The 20,445-nt window shown below is 35.5% G+C and overlaps 1 protein-coding gene across 2 annotated transcripts in view; it reads right to left on the bottom strand.

Annotated features, from left to right (window-relative positions):
- The window catches only part of CDKAL1 (CDK5 regulatory subunit associated protein 1 like 1), a 704,048-nt gene that overhangs the window by 290,458 nt on the left and 393,145 nt on the right, over nucleotides 1-20,445 (bottom strand). Inside the window, exon 10 of one of the 2 annotated variants that reach the window (XM_069092496.1) lies at nucleotides 2,661-2,839. In XM_069092496.1, coding sequence (XP_068948597.1) covers nucleotides 2,661-2,839 — 179 coding nt within the window. The remainder of the gene's footprint in view (nucleotides 1-2,660; nucleotides 2,840-20,445) is intronic. The other variant, XM_069092497.1, reaches the window with a different exon arrangement.

Genomic DNA, 20,445 nt, shown 5'->3' with positions numbered 1-20,445 from the left:
ACACACACACACACACACACACACACACACACACACACACACACACATACACAATCCATTTCCATTTGCTGAAAGGTTACTTTTTTTCTCTTCTTACCTCATGTCATCCAGACATCTTTTCCCACTATATGTTCCCTCACTCTGGTCTTAATCCTTTTCCTTGCCAACGTATTGAACTTTGATCCTAACCCCTTGACCTAACATCAATTAAAAGCCAGACCAAAATTTGAACCCAGGGCCTCTTTCTCCAAGTCCAACTCCTTCCACTACAGTAAGCTGCCTTTCTTAAGTTCAAAAATATCCCTGGAATACCTATACTTGTCCCAGTGACACTAACTGGTCATCATGGTATCTGATTAATCAAAAGTTATGAGTATTTCCTTTTTTCAGTAAATTAAACTATTGAAATAATATATTTAACACAAAGCAGAAACAAGAGACTACTTTCATGAATGATCTTCACTTGATTTAAAATTAAATCTTCAAAAGGAGAGTGTGCTTTTTGCATTACAGTTTTATGGATACTTTTTTCCCCCATGCATATATGCATCTAAAGGGACAGGTAACCTGCAGCTATCACAGCTTTTAATTTTTCTTGAAGCCTGTGTCTGGATTTCTACTAAAAGAACATGTTTCTGAGAGGGTTCGTGCTTCTCTTAAATTATCTTAAATTCAACTTTAAACCTTGTATAGATTTAATAGTAAAGTATTATTTAACATTTCCAAATTACCAACTTGAGATTCAAAAGATAATTTATTCATCTGCAAGATAAATCTAGCAAGATTTGTCACATCAAAATAGAAATATGTATTTTATAATGCCCTTGTGAGAATGCTAGTTCTATTTTCTTAAGTTCTATATTTTATAATAATTTTCACGGAATCTAATAGATATTCATAAAACTAAATTTGAAATATATTAATAAGCATTAAGAAAACAACTATACTTAGAGAATCACAGAATTTGAGTTAGATGAGAATTGAGATAATTTTTTCACATTATTCTAAATTTTATTTTTCTAAAACAAAATGCATAAAGTACCCTTAATTAAATATTTAAATAATATTCCTAAAAAATTAAATTTCTGAAAGTCACCATACTCATTTATACAGATGTGGAAACATACTGACTGAGGTTAAGTGACTTGACCAGGGTCACATAGCTAGTAAGTGTCTGAAGTGGAACCTGAATTCAGGTCTCCCTGATTCCAAATTGAGCCATCTATGTTCTGAACTACCTAGTGGTCTCACGCAGAGTAACTGTCTCATACTCAACATAGTGTATGGAATGCTGTACTTAGAATTAGAAAAAGCTTATAAAACTATTAAATATGTGACACTGAGCAAATGACAAAACAGTGTTTTAGGAAAGTTCCTGTGACTTTTCTACTACTAACTCACACATGGATTGTAGCAATGAAAGGAGTTCTGAGTTCTCATACTTGGAATTCCCAATGCTAACAAAATTATAGATCCTTTGAATATTAATTTAATTCTATTTCTATGAAATAAATGGGACTGGTCACACAATACTTATTAAGCTTCCTCTTGGCAAGTGATAAAAATATACTGCCAGATCCCAAATTAATTTTATTTCTATTATAATGGCAACAAAATACAAATTACTTTTATTCATTCGTTAATTAACGGTGAAAACCTAAGAACCCAAATGGATGAAAACTTTTGCATTTCCTCTCAGGACCACAGCCAATTCCCTGTATCTCAAGAGCATTTCTAATAAAGGAAGGGGGAGGCTACATAGATGTAGAAAGTAGCTGTCATTCTGGCCCCTGTTCCTGGAACCAGCCACACAACTACTATCAGATTCATACTTCTCTGAAGTAATTTCAAAGATTCAAAGAACCTAAAAGTTTTTCTCTCTTCATTAAAATGTTGAAGACCTCTGATGTTAATCCTTTCCTTATTTCCTTGAATGTAGAAAAAAGTCTGATAATTTCTTAAAGGCAGATCTGTATATTCTAGTATGAAAATATATAAATCTAGGCAAAGCACTAGTGATACACAGGTCTTTAATAAATGAAAAATATCATCCAAGAAATGAGATTTTCAACTAAGTTGAGTAACTTTTTTTTTAATTTTTAAAAGTCCCTTTGTAGTTTTGTGATCAATACCGTTAAATTCAATAACTATTTAGTAAATGATTAACATAATTCTCCTGATTTTAGAAGCTGAATCAAGAGAGCTTTTCTAGATGACTAACTCACGATAGCTAAAAGTTAGGCATATAAAAAAATAGTCTTTGCACTCAAGGAGATTACACTCTACTGGAGGGGGCAACATTTACTTGGATGTCAAGTCAGTCATGATTAATCATAAAATGAATTCAAATGACTGGCAGTCTAATTTGATGACTCAAAATGTGGGCATGTGGTCTAAAGATAGGTGTAAGGTTGTGAAACTCTAAAGAACAAATAAAACAAAGTGAGAAAAGGTTAAGTGAAAAAAAATCTTGACATGTCGAGGAAGCAAAAATAAAGCAATCAGTTGGATGGTGAAGGGGCTTAGGAATCCCCTAAATTCACAACTGGCAATCAAGGACTACCCAATCTAAAAAGGTTTTAAATGAAGCTTCAATCAATATACTGAAGATGCTCCATTGTTTTGAATGGTTAATGTCTGTGTCAGTATGTTAACGATACCTTTTTTCTTACCTCCAGATGCTCTAAAATATAGGGAGGATTTGTCATGCCAAGTCTCAGCATAGCTCCCTCAGGAATCACTTCAACTAGTTTCCACAGCAGTGTAGGGAGGTCAGTGCCAATATCTCTGCCATAAGCCCCTGTGTCTTCACTGGTCAGCCATATCTCACAGACACCCTCTGTGAAAAAAATGAGAACATTAACAAATCCATTGCAGAGCTGTTTACTTTATAATACAGCCGCTAACTCTTTTTAGTTCTGTATTTCTCAAGATTATTATGCAGCTAGTCTGGGTATTCAGTTGCAGAGAAAATACAGCTAATCCCATGGGTAGCCTTGGGTTATTAAATTCATTTTATGAACACCACAGTGCTACAACAATACTATAAATTATCACTATGTTCTGTAGAGTGATTAACATTCACAGTCAATCAGTACAACTGTGCTTCTTCCAATGCATTTCGATCAGGACTAGTCACACTTCAGAGAAGACCTATTTTATTGAACTTCAAGGGCAATGCTACTGAAGCTAGCAGCCCAGGGAAATAGATACTATCAGGAACTAACTGACTAATCAGTTAGTCAACCTTAGGAAAAAAGTCGAGAGTAGTTAAAGACCTAACAAACCAACTGTTAAAGATAAGGATACCCATTTGTCCTGTACTAACTATTCTAATCTGCATCCTTTATTCAATTAAGAGCACTGTATTAAACAATTACATTCAAAAGGTTAGTTGCAGTTGCAAACTAAGTGGCTATGTTGGAAAACCTGCTTCCTGACAGCTTACATCCTATTTTCCATCAATCAGAGCATAGGAAATAGTGTATTTGGGGTTTGTTTGGTTTTTTTTGTTATAAAGAATTCTGACCTTGAACATTACAGCTTGCAAAAACATCCTCCCATCAAAATGGGGGGAGGGGCAGGGGTGGGGAAAAGATTAGGCTACTCCTTAATGACATTTGAAATTATTAAAATAGAATTAACAAAAGGGTCCCTATAGTAATTTAATTTTTAAATTTTAAATGTACAAAATTTACAGTGTAATTGAGTATCAAAAAATAGTGGTATTATAGGATTTTTTTAACAAACAAAAAATTCAGAAAATCTGCTTTAATAAGTATTATTAAAGTTGCATGGGTATGCATGTGTATTTGAATTATTTATAGTTTAAAAGTCACTTCAACTGGATGAATTACAAAAACACAAAGTTTAAATTCTCCTGGCCATCTAAGATGGCAAACACAATGTACAAAGCACATGGTTCTTTATATGAAGTTTGAAAAGAGAAACTGACAAGCAAAATGAAGGCACACATTCTTTAATTAGTTCCATGGTGGTGGGTGGAACAATAATGAACATATGCTAAGATGTTATAATCACAATTCCTATTGGGGGGGAGGGAAGGGAAGAGAACATGAACATAAACATTTATGTTACTAAAAGCATTTCATTTTCTTTCACCAGGTCATCCTCATGTACAGCATTTCTCTCTGGGTAAGTACTAAGTATTTGTCTGCCTTTGAACATTACAAATCCCCCCCTCCCAAAAAAAACTCACTTTAAAACTTTTTAATTAACTAGTACTTTTCATATTCTAATCAAATGTTTTCTCCACTTAATTGATGAACAGAATTTTTGTGAGTTCATAAAAACCATAGGCACAGTGATGACCTGGAATTGAGAACAGAAGAGAGTAACTCAGAACTTCTGAGGAACATTTTAAGCCTTGAAAATCAGCAGCTTTCTTGAGGGCATGGATTGCTCTTCACAGCTGAGTACTGAAGATTTGGTAGCAAAAGACAAACCTTGAATTATCTCCACTTATCACATCAAATTCTAACCTCCAAAGAACAATCTCAACATGTCTATAGACTATTTCTAGCCGTTTAATCAGAAATATTTTCTTTACCAGAAAATTATTTTTTTAAAGCCTGGCTTCTGCTTAGTGTTACTTTAAAAAAAAAATTATATAGGACAATATTAACAGGACATGTCCTGCCAGACACTGGAAACATAAAGGACAATTTTTAAATGTTATCTATCACAAAGTCCATTCAATGGAAAAGGCATGTCTAAGTAACAATAAAAATGGATTTAAAAACACTGAAAGAGGTTACAAAAACAGGACATTATCCACAATTTTCCAGTTACTGGCATTTGAGCAACACAATATGAATATTTTAAAAGAAATAGAATAATTTTAATTTATAATTTTTCCATCCAAATGGTTCTATGTTATGCCTTATGTAGAGACAGGACTGCTGGAAAACTGCCTTGCTGTTGCTAGATGAATATAGAAGGGGGAAAATCACTATGAATAGGAATGGAAATAACATCTCTACAGAAAACAGCAGCCAGTTTAAAAAGCAGCCTAGGTGGGGACCAATAGCCCCCTGGTGGGCTGAAACTTCAAATTAAATCACATAAAGAGGAAGCAGCTGTAGCAGTAAATCAGCAACAACAGGAATAACTGTCTTGATGACTCTGAGATCAAGGCTGTTAAAATGTTTGGTATATAGGAGGCAAGATGAAATAGGGGAATGCATATGCAATACAAAACCAGTGGATTTCAAGAGACCTGTCTCTTGCCAATTCAAGCCTAGCAGAAAAAGATGACCTTATCCTTTGGCCATCAGGATAAGATCTAATTTGGTAACACTATATTTCTGGCATCAAATCCAATCTCTCCTTTAAAGAGATGTGAGAATGCATTACTGCAAAGTTCAGGGAACTCCAGGTGTGGAACATTGCATATGTCAGAGTTGGTTAAGGTGTTGCCTAGCTTTGCTAGTGATGTTTTTGGCTTCTCTTAAATTTTTTGTTATACAAAATGGCTCTGTGGGAAGGAATATTTTGGGAAATGCAGGTAATATTAAAACAAATTACATAATCAATAATATTTTTAAAATATTTTAAAAATAATATATAATATTAAATAATGTAAATAAAAGAAATTTTAAAACATATCTTCTTAAAATTATTATTCCATAAATGCTATAGTACTTTTTGCCCCTAAAATTGAGTTTATGAGTTATATTCTTCTGTTTTCTTCCTAGTTCCCAATATGATATTTTATATTTAGTGGAAGCTTAGCAAATACTGGTTCACTGAACTGTTGAAAGTTGATTAAATGATCTAGGGCATTAAAAATAACAAAAAGCTCTCATTCTGAGAAAGTAGGAGAAAAAGTACAAAAGTAAATTTCTTATTACATTTCTTACTGCCCTGGAGAGGGATATTAACAAGTAGTAAGCAGTGTTATTTTTTTGAGGATTATATACTTCACTTAGGTGAAGGTCACTCATCTCTGAGGAACATAGAGGCAAAGTCTAAGAAAAAAAGGGCTATATTCATACAAAATAGAAGAAACAAAATCCATATATTGAAGCTCAAATAACTTACTTACTAAGATGCAAATCAACACTATTATGCAAAGCCTACTAACCCATTTTGGACACAATTTTAATAACTTAGTTTTCAAACTAATAGCAGCAAATCAGAAGGAGCAAATTAGAAAGGCCAGTGGAAATGGAATGACTTGAAGAGATGAATAAGATTAAGTAGAGGGTGTGGGAAAAGCAGGGGCTGCTATTTAAGGTATGCATATGAATAACAGTAGAAATGACAGAAAATAGTAGGGAAGAAGATATAACCCAGACTCAAAAAGAATTTTAATATTAGTTCCCATCTACATAATGCTTTACTGTTTACAAAGTCCTTTCCTCACAACAATCCTGCTAGGTAAAGTATAATAATTAGAATTTAGGTAGCTGAAATTAGAATAAATTGACATAGCTCATATAAGGAGAGCAAGGACCTGAAACTGCCACTCAGGGGGACAGCAATCTAAAGCAACAGTAAAGAGGAAAAATTCCATAAGCCCTTGCAGTCACATCACCGTTTAATGACTGATGTTCACAACATGCTACAAAGCAAAGATCAAAGGATTTCTTTTGAGACACAGCAATGCTGCTCTAGTGGGGCTAAGCTGAATTCAGCTGTCTCCTATTCTAACCCCAGCCAACACTGGCCCTGACTGAGGCACGGAAGAATCTGTCTGGTGACTGTGATCTGAACCTTAGCCCTGAGGGCTTCTTCTCAGGCCCCTACTCCATTACTCTCAGTAAAGTATTATGCCTTACTTCCAGTGGATTAAAATGTATCCATAAGAGGTCTGTTACCTGATTTAGTTTTCCAGGAAAGGTGGACAGTTGAAAATCACAGAATGACAGAAATTCAGAGTTACAAAGAATTATAGGGTCAACTTAGTCCAATGCACATCAGAAAAATAAACCCTTTTACAACATACCTGACAGTGCGGTCATCCATTCTTTGCTTAAGTCCCTCCAATGAGAGGGAACTCAATTTTTGCACAATTCTCAATATTCAGAAGTTTTTCCTTACATCCTATCAAAATCTGCATCTCTGCTCCTAGCTCTGTCCTCTGGGAAGTTTGATTCCTTTATACATAAACAGGGCCTAGTTTTTCAGGAAGTATGGCTAGGCCTGAACTCAAATGTGGAACACAGAAATTCAAACACAAAAATGCAACGAGATGGGTCACCAAAGAGCTGTAAGGATGATGTAAAGCAAATAACCAGGAAAGGCTCAGCTATAATCAAGAAAGGGTGTGTGTCTGAAAGGAAATACACATTTTAAAAAGTTAAAACCATATTAAGACTTTTAGTGTAACATGTACAAAAAATCTGGGAGCTGAAAACTCCTAGTATAGAGAGCAAGGATCAGCAGAAAGCCTTGGTTGCTGTAAATAATCTACCATTGGATATTTTTAATACTTCTTTGACTGGTATGGATGACTGGCAGTTTCCCAAGAAGCAGTTCTGAGTCTTGGTTTGTGCTTGCTGGGTACAGTTCCCAATAGCAAACATTTTGTTAAGTATACTGTATCTAAAGGGAAGGGAAGTGAGCAGAACCTATTTTTAAAAGGCACTATTGAAAAGGTGAAAACAAAAATAAGACAAAGTATTTAAGAGGCCAGATGGCCCAAAATAAGCACAAAAGACAAAAATCTGCAAATTAGATTTGGAAAACAAAAAGATCATAGAATTAATAAATAAAACTAAAAGTTGGTTCTTTGAAGAGACTGACAAAATTGATAAAATTTTAATTAATTTGATTGAGAGGAAAATTAAAGAAATAAAATTAAAATTAACAAAACAGATGAGAAATAAAAAGGACTGTTAGCACCGACTATGAAAAGGTATGAACCAACAAAACTGAGAACTGAAATAAAGTATTACATATAAAAGTGTAACAGCCTAAGTCAAAAAAACACCAAGTAAAGACCATAATCCAATTTCAGAAAGAAAAAAAAATTGAACTAGGAAAAACCACAGGGTGAGAGGGAACCTTTGGTTACACATATTATCTCAACAAATGTAAAAGAAGATATTCTATCAAATGCTATTTATGATTCAAATATAATGTTAATACCTAAAGAAAAATACTAAAAGAGAAATATAATAATGAATATTCATTCAAAAACTTAAATAAAGTCTGCCAAAATATTAGTGCAGTTTAAGAAAAACTTTCACTATGACAAAGTTGGATTTATACCAAGAATGCAAGGATGGCTGAGCATTAGAAAAATAATTAATATAATTAATCATGTTAAAAATAAAAACATTCAAAAGCACATGATTATATTAGTAGATGCAGAACAAAACTTTGATAAAATATAATCCTAATTTATGTTTAAAAAAAAAACCCTACAAAGCAAAAGTGTAGAATGAACTTTTAAATATTAAAAAAGTATATATCTAAAACCAAAATCCAGGATCATAAGCAATGGGGAAATACTAGGACCTTTCCCAATTAAAATAGCATAAAGTTAAGGAGGCCTTCTTTCCCCGGTATTATTTGGAAAAGTTTCTAAAATGTTAGCAATAGCTATAAAACAAGAAAAATTAATTAAAGGTATAAAAATAGGCAAAAAGGAGACAAATTTATCCCTATTTGCTGAAAAGATTTGATGATCTACTTAGAAAATCTCAGAGATGCAAAGAAACTGAGACAATAGCTTCAGTAAATAACAAGAATTAAAATAAACCTACAAAAATCAACAACATTCCTAAATAGCAACAACAAAATAATAAAGCATGATGTGCTACTGGAAATAATTACAAACTATCCTAAAAACATCATGTTAGTGCCTTCAACAATGACAGGTTTTGGAAGACGGGTGAGATTTTTGGGGAAAGATAATGAATTTTGTTTTGAAAAGTTTGAAATTAGAAACACATCAAACTGGAAATGTCCAAAAGACAATGAATAATATAAGACTAGAGTCAAATAGAGAGACAAGAATTGAATATAATAACAACAATAATTACACCAGGTGGCATTTATATAGCACTTGAAGGTTTGCAAAGGGTTTTACATATATGAGATGATTTCACTGTATCCTCACAAGAACCTTAGGAGGAAGATGCTATCATTATCACCATTTTACAGATGAGGAAACAGAGGCAGTGGCTTGCCCAAAGTCACAAAGCCAAGGGGTGTTTAGGTCAGATTTCAAATATAGGTTATACTGACTCAAAATCCTCCAAGTTTCTGTCTTCTGTGCCAACTAGCTGTCCAACATCTGGGAGAGACTGTATAGAGAAAAGGGAAAAGAACCCAAAACAGCGTTTTGGGACACATCTACAGTTAGTGGACACGTCATTTCACATATTTGTACAATGCCAAAGGCTATTCCTCAATAGATAAATGATGAAAGGATATGAACAATTTTCAAGAGAAGTATTACATTCTATTAACAACTACATTTGTATATATGACAATAGGATTCCCAAATTTGAAAGCTGGAAGGAATCTCCTCAGACAGCAGATGGTCATCCCCTGAATCTTCTAGCATCCAAAAATGTTCAACACTTCTATATTCATGAACTCTGAAATCTCCTTATTTGATCTGCTTGAAATCCTTGCTAATAAGAAAAATGCAAATCCAAAGAACTCATACACTGCAAACTGGCAAAGATGACAAAACACTGACTACATAAAGAGTCAATGTTGGAGGGGTTATGGAAAGCTGAGCATTTCTGTTCATTCTGTGAATTGGTATAATCATTATGGAAAGCAATTATTTGGAATTATGTAAAGATAATATGTAACATGCCCATATCTCTGACCCAAAGATCCCACTGCTTAGCATATACCACAGGGTGGTCAGAGATAAAAAAGGAAGACCCCATGTAAATCAAAATATTTGTAGCACTTTTAATTATAACAAAGAACTAGAACAAAGTAGAAGCCTGGCTAAACAAATCATGGGACAATGAAGCAATCAAACTTCTCATAGTACAATTACTGTGCTATTAAACAAAAGGTTGAATAAAGGAAATGCATGGAAAGATTTATATTAACTAATGCAAAGTGAAGTAAGCAGAACCAAGCAAATAATAATATGACTACAACAATGCAAAGCAAAAGGATAAAAACTGAATCCTAAGAAATAATAATAAATATATCTGCCTCAAAGAAGAAGTATAATAAAGCACCTCCCCACTTAATTTGCAATGGCAAGAGACTCTGGGACAGAAACAGTGAACAAAATGCCTGAATTTTCTGATGTGTTTACTGGATTTGATGAATGACATATTTTTCTTCTCTTTTTTATAATATAGTAACAGCTAACCATGAGGGAAAGAATAAAAGAATTGGGAAATTTATAAGATGTAATGATAGGAGATATCAATCAAATTAAAAAAAATATATGACCTCCATTAGGAGTCCTTTCTGGTTTAAAAAATTCTATGATTCTTTGTAGTACTACCATGGTAAATTTCAACTCCTGGGAAGTCTTTTATATAGAGTTCTGATAATTTTTGTCTCCAGATTACTAGATACCCCCTTATTTGAAGTTTTCATGTAGAAAGTAGATGGTCACTTGTCAGCAATGTTGTAACAGGGATTCTTTTTAAGGTATAGTCAGTCAGCAAACATTTCTAAAAGACTATCCTGGCCCTCAAGGAAATAAAAGTCTGATGGGGGAGACAACATACAAACAACCATTCACAAACAAGCCAGGTATAAGGATATACTGGAAATAACCAGCAGAGGGAAGGAATCTTAATTAAGAAGCACCAAGAAAGGCTTCCTGTAAAAGATGGAATTTGAGTTCAGATTTGAAGGAAATCAGGAAAGAGAGATGAGGAGAGATGAAGTGAAGGTCTTTGAGAAAGACAGATATGGGCATATTTGCAGGCACAAGGGAAGCATCAAGTAGAAAGTGAGATATTGAAAATAAGTGAAAGGATGAATAATGAAGGGGACAGGCTGCTGGAGAAGACATGATAGAAGAGATCACTTGTGCTGCTAAAGGGGTTTGCTCTGGCAAGAAGAACAATCCCATCTTGTGAGACAGGTAAAAGAGGAAAGAGTGGCAGAAGGCATTTGGGTGATACAAGATGAAGAGGAGAGGAAAAGAGAGAAGTCTTGACAAATTACTTCAATTTTTTCAGTGAAATATGAGAAAGTTTTCAGCTGAGAGGGTCAGAGGAGGAAGAGCAATGGGACAATTAGAGAGGGATGGAAGATTTGGAAGAGCTGCTGTGGCGAGTGGGACAGTGAGTTAATCAGCATAGAATTGCCTTACAGCAACCAGTTAAGGTTATGTAACATAAATCTGTAGAGGACACAGTCAGTCTGGTTTCATGACAACCTACATTCAGCAGCACATATGTAGGAGCAAAGGCAGCAAATGATGGGAGTGATCCAATGGTGAGTCTTGGCAAGGAAAAATTGATAATACAGTAAAGAGGGCAATGGACTCAAGAAAAGAATGCAGTGTAGAGATGAAATGGTTCATGGAGGGATCAAGACGGGTAAAGGAAGAGAGTAGATGGTGTAAAAGTAATTGCCTGAGAGACAACTCAGTAGTTCAGATACTGGAATTCAGGACTGGGCTGCAACACCAAGGGAGAAATGGAATCACAACAGACTGTAATAAGATAAGGAGATTGCACAGTTCGCAAATATTAAAGTTTAGAACATTTTTGTGTGATGACAAGATTCAGGAAATGACATCTGTTCTCTACAGAAATCCTTCCAGCTTTCAGATTCTAGGACTCTATTAATTCATATATACAAATTTTCACATAACTTGGAAATTGGTACAATGAATTCATTTAAAGCTTAATTAAAAAGCACACCATGACCATTAATGGATATTTGTCAATATGCCCTTTCACAGCATAACTACTTTCCAAGATGACTGTTCCTCTAAAGAGGCAACTTCTGAATCAGATCTTCAAGGAGTCAAGAAATACAGACAGAATGTCAGGAAAGGTCAGACTACAAAATCCTTTATACTACAAGATGAGGCATTCTTAAGGTCCTCATATGTGGTATACACAGTTGCAAAAAGCATCTTAAATTGAGAGAAGTAGTATTCAAGAGACATCCCATTAGTCATTAGTCCTGTCTACTGGAATGAAGGGACTATTAGGCTAGAGCAATGTTATTGTCATACTACTTAACTATATACATTATCTGTTCTTATGCATAAGAACATATCTGAACATATAATGTACATTATATGGATCATTTCAGTGCACTGAAACCTAAAGAATCAATATGAGAAAAAAACTAAAAGAAGGGGGAAAAGCAAAAGTAGGAAGCAGAGGTGAGATGAGCTCAATGAAAAGGACTGATCTAGAGAACATAGGCTTAAAATTAGAAAAGAAAAAAGCAAATCCTTTCCACTTAAATAACAAGTACATATATGCATACATACATACATACCCAAACACATAAGGAAAATAGAATCACAATTTTTGTTAACAAAAAACGCAGGATATTTAAAAATAAACCTTAAAACATTTTAATTTTTTTAAAATTTTATAACAAAACTCAAATAAAAAAAAGATTAAAATGTTTTTGTTATAACTACTTTTTTCGTTAGATTATCCATTACTCCTTTTTGGTGGTCATTTTGTTAGCAAAAAACAAACCAATCTTTTGGAAGGAATGTGATCCAATGTGCAAAGGAAAAGTATATAAACATGTCTCCTTACCAGAGTTTATTATCATTTAACAAGTAATTATAAATTAGCCTTTAATTATAGTGGGCAGCTATATTCTGCTCCCCCCACCTCACACACAATAGATAAACCTCAACAACTGGATTCTGATCTTTGTTCCACAGTAATGGAAGATGACAGAGCAGAAAAAGTACAAGATACAAAAGGCTAAAAATAAATGGAGATTAGGGTTCCAATAAAATAATTTCACTCCAAAGAGATATTCTTATTTAAAAAAAAAAAATCTAACTTGGGGCGGCTAGGTGGCGCAGTGAATAGAGTACCAGCCCTAGAGTCAGGAGGACCTGAGTTCAAATCCAGCCTCAGACACTTGACACACTTGCCAGCTGTGTGACTTTGGGCAAGTCACTTAACCCCAACTGCCCTCCAAAAAGCAAAAAAATAAAAAATCTAACTTGGCTAAAATTAGATTCCAACTGATAACTCATACAAATATTTTTATGTCTGTAAACTTCATTCACAGTGTTAATAGTGAAAAAACACTAAAGTAATGATCTAGATAGAATTTTTACAATAATTTGGTAGTAAAATTATTTAGCTTTTCTGAACCTGTTTTCTTATTGAGCCAACAGGATAACAATACTTGTACTACCTACCTAATAGGGTTAAGCATAATATAAACTTAAAGCCTACATACATGTCAACTATCATCATTTTCAAAATCAAAAATGGATAAAGATTTATTTCATATGGCTCATGTGACTGAATTTTTTTGGGTCAGTGCTAATGAAAGCTAAATAATAATTTTTACTATGATAGTTTGCCCAGCTTTCAGTTCAGCCATTTTTCAGTCATGGCCAATTGTGACCCCATTTGGGGTTTTCTTGGCAAAGATACTAGCGTGGTTTGCATTTCCTTCTCCAGTACATATTATACAGATGAGAAAACTGAGGCAAAGAGGATTAAATGACTTGCCCAGGGACACACAACTATTAAGTGTTTGACACCAGCTTTGGACTCAGAAAGATGGGTCTTCCTGACTCCAGGCCCAGAACTGTCCACTGTGTCAACTAATTTGCTTAGCACAGAACTGCCAAAATTGATGAAGAGATCTTAAAGATTGTTTATGAAACCATGAGCTTGTTATGTACAGTTTTTTAAATGCATATTAAATTCAGCATATAATGAATTTGCCATGTTCAATCTTTTTTGAACTATTATTTCTTAAAATGTGATATTCTTTTTTTATCTCTATCATGTATCATTAGCTTATCCCAATATATGAATTAGTAGTACTAACTCACAGTTTTAGATACCCAATAGAAGACCTCCTGAATAGTCAAAAAAGAAAAAAAAGAATGCATGTAAACGCATTTTTAAGTGATTAATATGTATCAAGCATTTATGTATATACACATTCAAATATAAAATAGAGACAATCTCTGTACTCAAAAAGTTTACATTTTTAAGAGAGAAACAAAACATACAGTGGAAGGTTACTTGGTTTGAGAAGTCACTCTTACATTAGTGGAAGAACTGATTGGATAGCGTCCAAAGAGGAAGAGGTAAAAAGTATTTATGTTCTGAGGAGGAAAGTGCTATTCTGGAAATTGCAGTTCTAGGGAGGATGAGAAAATGGGCAAAGAGGAATGTGAAATGTAAAGCACAGCTAAGGCCAATTAAATCTAACGATCCATTTAGTAACATGAATCTGCTCATGTAGTTCTACCAATTGGGGAGGTTGTTTTCTAGGGTGAGAGTTCAAAAGATGGATGGAAGACTCCTAAGGGCCTGGACTCTAGAGGTCCAGTGGTCATGGGTGCAGCAACAAAATGGATGGAAAGAAGATTCTCAGCGTTGGAATGGGTCCATATCAACACAACTGCTATCTTTTCTTTTTTAACTCTTTAGCATTTTATTTTTCTCCAATTAAATGTAAAAACAAGTTTCAACAACTGATTTTAAAATTTTAATTTCCAAATTCTCCCCCTCCCTACCCATCTCTGGCACTGAAAAGGCAAGCAATCTGGTATTTGTTATACAAGTGTAGTCAAGCAAAACATATCTCCCTATTGGTAGTATTGTAAAAGAAAAGATAGACCTTAAAAAAAAAAACAACCCCCAAGAAAAATAATGTAAAAAAAGTATGCTTTGATCTATACTCACACACCATCAGTTCTTTCTCATTTTTCATGATAAGTCCTTCAGAGTTGTCTTGGATCACTTTACTGCTGAGAATATCTAAGTCACTCACAAATGATTGCTATTACTGTGTGTAAAATGTTCTTCTGGTTCTCATTTCAATTTGCATCAGTTTAAATAAGTCTTTCTAGGTTTTTGAGAACATGCTGTTCATAATTTCTTAAAGAAGAATGGTATTCCATTATAATATATTACAAATTGTTCAGTCATTCCCCAATTGATGGGCATCCCCTCAGGTTCCAATTCTTAGCCAACAGAAAAGAGCTGCTATAAACATTTTTATACATATAGGTCCTTTTCCTTTTTATCTCTTTTGAGCTACAGACCTAGTAGTTGTATCAAAGTTTATGCATGGTTTTATAGCCCTTTGGGCATAATTCCAAATTGCTCCATATAATGACAGAATCAGTTCACAATTCCAACAGTGCATTTATATATCAATTTCTGCACATGCCCTCCAACATCTGTCATTTTTCTTTTCTATCCTATAAGACAATCTAACAGGTATGAAGTAGTGCTTCAGAATTGTTCAGAAATTTGCATTTCTATAATCAATAGTGATTTAAAGCATTTTTTCATATTGCTATAGATATCTTTGATTACTTGATCTAAAAACTATCAAAACTTTTGATCATTTATCAACTGAGGAATGGCTCTTATTTTTATAAATCTGACTCACTTGTGTATATATTCAAGAAATGAAACCTTTATCAGAGAAACCTGCTTCAAAAAATTTTTCACGGTTATGATTGCTAACTGTATTTCCCTCTATCCTATTTCCAACATTTATTCTATTCTCTCTCCTTTCAATCTTTTTCTCCTCAAAAGTATTTTGCTTGGGAGTAGAAGCACGACCTTCCCACGGCTCCGGCTTCCACCATCCCCAATCCATGTAAAAAGGGGACTCTAAACAAACTTTGGAGTTGCAGAACCCACAAAATGACACAGAGAAGCTAACCTCCCCCTGAGGACAGCCCAGCAGGCAGCAGGAATCCACCAGCACAGTGCTCGGGGAGCCCAGCCCAGCACCACACCCAGGCTTTAGCCCCAGGGCGGGCCTGACCAGCCTCCAGCCAGAGGGACTCCAGATCAGCAGCAGCTGTGGCTGTTTCCAGATTTATCAACACATAGATGCGAAGGACAAGGTAAGAGGCCAGTGCAGTCTGGACTTTGGGACCCAGTAAGTAGGAATGCATGGCTTTTACCCCCGGGGCGAGAAACTGCTGAGCCGCCAGCACAGCCTGCCAGCGCCACGTGGCAGCTTCAGCTCCTGGCCTGCAGAGTGTAGGGGGACCAAGCACCAGTCTGAGGGGTAATCACTCTTGCTTTAACCTGCTCGGATGTGGATTGCAGTCTAGGGTGGAGGTCCTGGGGTCTGTGTCCAGCTTGCCAGAGCATGTGGAGACCTCAGAGAGGGCACCCATCTAATACCTCCGGCAGCTGAGAAAACCCCAGCGTTTGGGACAAAAACTCCCCTGTTTAGTGGCAGAGTCCTACTGTGGCAAAAAGCCCAAAAGTCAAATCATTGAGTGGCAAAATGAGCAGGCAAAGGAAACAAAGCAGACAGAAGATTCCAATATTACACTCCTATTTTGGGGACAAGAAGGAGCAAGGCATGGAACAGGAGGAAAACAGCGAAGTCAGAACTCCTGCACCAAAAGCTTCAAAGGAAAATACAAGCTGGTTAGAGGCCATAGAGGACCTTAAGAAGCAGATAAGAGAAGTGGAGGAAAAATTGGGAAGAGAAATGAGAACAATGCAAGAAAATTATGAAATGAGAGTCAACAGCCTGACTGAAGAAAATAATACCTTAAAAAACAGACTGACTCAAATGGCAAAGGAGGCTCAAAAAGGCAATGAGGAGAAGAATGCCTTAAAAAGTCGAATTTGCCAGATGGAAAAAGAATCTCAAAAGCTCACTGAGGAGAATCATTGCTTGAGAACTAGACTGGAGCAAATGGAAGCTAATGACTTTATGAGAAATCAAGATGCTGTTAAACAGATCCAAACAAATGAAAGAATAGAAGGCAATGTGAAATATCTCATGGGATAAACCACTGACCTGGAAAATAGATCCAGGAGAGATAATTTAAAAATTATTGGACTACCTGAAAGCCATGACCAAAGGAAGAACCTAGAAAGCATCCTCCAGGAAGTTCTCAAAGAAAACTGCCCTGATGTTTTAGAACCAGAGAGCAAAAAAGAGGTTGAAAGAATCCACCGATCACCTCCTGAAAAAGATCCCAAAAAGAAAACTGCTAGGAATATGATAGCCAGGTTCCGGAATTCCCAGATTAAGGAGAGAATATTACAAGCAGCCAGGAAGAAACAATTTGAATATTGTGGAAACACAATCAGGATAACCCAGGATCTGGCAGCTTCTACACTGAGGGATCGAAGGGCTTGGAATGTGATATTCCAGAGGTCAAGGGAGCTGGGATTAAGACCAAGAGTCACCTACTCAGCAAAACTGAGTATCATGTTTCAGGGAAAAATATGGTCATTCAATGGAATACAGGACTTTCAAGCATTCCTGCTGAAAAAAACAGAGTTGAACAGAAAATTTGACATTCAGATACAAGAAGCAAGAGAAGCATGAGAAGGTAAACAGGGAAAAGGAATCATAAGGAACTTATCAAAGTTGAACTATTAACATTCCTACATGGAAAAACAATAATTGTAACTTATGAAACTTTTCTCAGTAGTTGAAGGGATTAGAAATATATATATATATGTCTTTATATGAGGGTATGCAGGCATAGATACTTAAAAGGTGAAATTAAGAGGTGAGAGGAGTATAATGAGAGGAGATGGGGAGAGACAGATTGGTGCAAACTATCTCATACAGAAGAGGCAAGGGAAAATGGTTACAATGGAGGGGAAGAATAGGAAGGCAAAAGGGAATGGGTCAACCTTATTCCTATTGAATCTGGCTTGAGAAGGGAGGGAAATAAACACTAAATAGGGGATCTCACCCTCCAGGAGAATAGGGGGGAAAGGGGATGAGAGGGGGGATGATAGAAGGGAGGGCAGGCTGGAGGGGAGGGAAGTTGGAAGCACCCACTTTTGAAAAGGGACAGGATCAAAGTAGAGAATAGAACAAGTGGGAGGTGGGATAGGAGGGAGGGAAATATAGTCAGTCTTTTACAATATATCTACTATGTTATTCTTTTCCATTAGCTGCACATGTACAACCTATACTGAACTGCTTGTCTCCCCAGTGGGGTTGGGTGGCAGGGGAGGAAGGGACTGAATCTGGAATTGAAAGTTTTAAAATCAAATATTCAAATATATGTGTGTGTGTATACTATTATTAATACCATCTTACATGTAATTAAGAAATAAGATATACAGGCATTGAGGCATAGAGATCCACTGGAAAAATCGAAACGGGTATTGGAGAAAATATGGGAGAGAGCAGATTGGAGGTGGCGATATCCTGTGGGACTGCTGTTTTGGGGGGATGGGTGGGGGAAAAACGGGGAGAAAATTTGTAACTCAAAATCTGGCAGAAATGAATGATGTAAATCAGAAGTTAATAAAGCATTAAAAAAAAGAAAAAAAGTATTTTGCTCGTGACTATTGCCTCCTCCATTCTATCACACACACACACACACACACACACACACACACACACACACACCATCCCCATTCCCCTCCTACTTTCTTGTAGGGTAAGATAGATTTCTATATCTAACTGAGTGTGTATGTTATTCCCTCTTTGGGACTATTTCTGAGATTAAAATTCAAGAGACCACCCACTCCACCTTCCCTATCTTCCCCTTCACTATAAAAGTATTTTCTTGCCTCTTTTATGTAAGATGATTTATTAATTTTTCCCATCCTTCCTCTCCCCTTCCCTCTCACAGTGCCTTCCTCTTTCTCACTCCTCAATTTGATTTTAAAAGATATCCCTTCATATTCAACTCACACCTGTTTATATATACACCTTCTAACTAATAACAATAAAGTTTCTAGGAGTTCCAAGTATTATCTTCCAATGTAGGAATGTAAATATTTTAACCTTATTAAGTCCCTTGTAATTTCCCTTTCCTGTTTACCTTTCTATGCTTCTCTTGAGTCTTATACTTAAAAAGCCAAATTTCTATTCAGCTCTAGTGGTTTCATCAAAAAATGCTTGAAAATCCTCTATTTCATTGAATTTCCATTTTTCCCCCTGAAGGATTATTTAAATTTTGCTGGGTAGCTGATTCTTGGTTTTAATCCTAGCCCCTTTGTCCTTTGGAATATCATATTCCAAGCCCTCTGATCCTTTAATACAGAAGCTGCTAAACCTTGTTTTATTCTGACTCCAACTCCATGATGTTGGAATTCTTTCTTTCTGGCTGTTTTCAGTATTTTCTCCTTGACTTGGGAGATCTGGAATTTGACTATAATATTCCTGGGAGTTTTCAGGTTCAGATCTTTTTCAGGAAGTAATCAATGGATTCTTTCAATTTCTATTTTGCCCTCTGGTTCCAGAATATCTGGGCAATTTTTCTTGATAATTTCTTGAAAGATTATGTGTAGGCTTTTTTTTTTATCAAGGTTACAATGATTTTAAAATTATCTCTAATGGATCTATTTTCCAGGTCAGTTGTTTTTTCAGTGAGATATTTTACATTTTCTTCTATGTTTTTCATTCTTTTGGTTTTTAAAAAATTTGTTTCTTCATTTCTCATAAAGTCACTAGCTTCCATATGCTCAATTCTAATTTTTAAGGAACTATTTTCTGCAGTGGTCTTTTGTACCTTCTTTTCCATTTGGCAGATTCTACTTTTTAAGGAGTTGTTTTCTTCAGCCAATTTTTGTGCCACTTTTTCCATTTAGCCAATTTTGATTTCTGAGAAGTTCTTCTCTTCAGTGAACTTTTGTTCATCTTTTTCCATTTGGCCAATTCTGATTTTTAAGACATTCTTCTCCTCACTGGATGTTCATACCTCTTTTACTATTTAGTCTTTTCTGTTTTTTAAGGTGTTATTTTATTCAATATTTTTCTGCGCCTCCTTTACCAAGTTGCTGATTCTTTTTTCATAATTTTCTTGTATCACTTTCATTTTTCTTCCCAATTTTTCCTCTACCCCTTTTGGTTGATCTTCAAAATCCTTTTTGAGCTCTTCCATGGCCTTAGATTATTTCATAGTTTAACTGGAGGCTTTGGATGTAGGAGTTTTGACTTTGCTGTCTTCTGAGTGTGTGTTCTGATCTTCCTCATCACCACAGTAATTTTCTACGGTCAGATTTTTTTTTTTCTGTTGTTTGCTCATTTCCCAGCCTCTTTCTTGACTTTTAATTCTTTGCCAAAGTAGAGCTCTGCTTCCAGGGTGGAAGGTGCACTATCCCAAACTTCAGGGGTTTTTGCAGCTGTTTTCAGAGATACATCTAGGGACCTATACATTTTCAGTTCTTCCAAGGTGGCATGATCTAAGAAGAGGTGTTTGCTACTCTTCTGGCCTGTGCTCTGGTCTGTGAGTGCCCACAAGCATTCTTTTCTGCCCTGGAATTGTGATGAGAGTCCTTGCTCCACTGCAGCCACCAGTTCTCATGTTGCTAGTGTTCCTCCTAGCCCTGAGAC

The sequence above is a fragment of the Petaurus breviceps genome, unplaced genomic scaffold, assembly GCF_028583685.1.
Source record: "Petaurus breviceps papuanus isolate PSGF00001 unplaced genomic scaffold, PetGlider_PUasm1.0 190, whole genome shotgun sequence".
NCBI classification, from domain to species: Eukaryota; Metazoa; Chordata; class Mammalia; order Diprotodontia; family Petauridae; genus Petaurus; species Petaurus breviceps.
The sequence above is the reverse complement of the archived record's forward strand: the minus strand, read 5'-3'. Positions and strand labels throughout refer to the sequence as shown.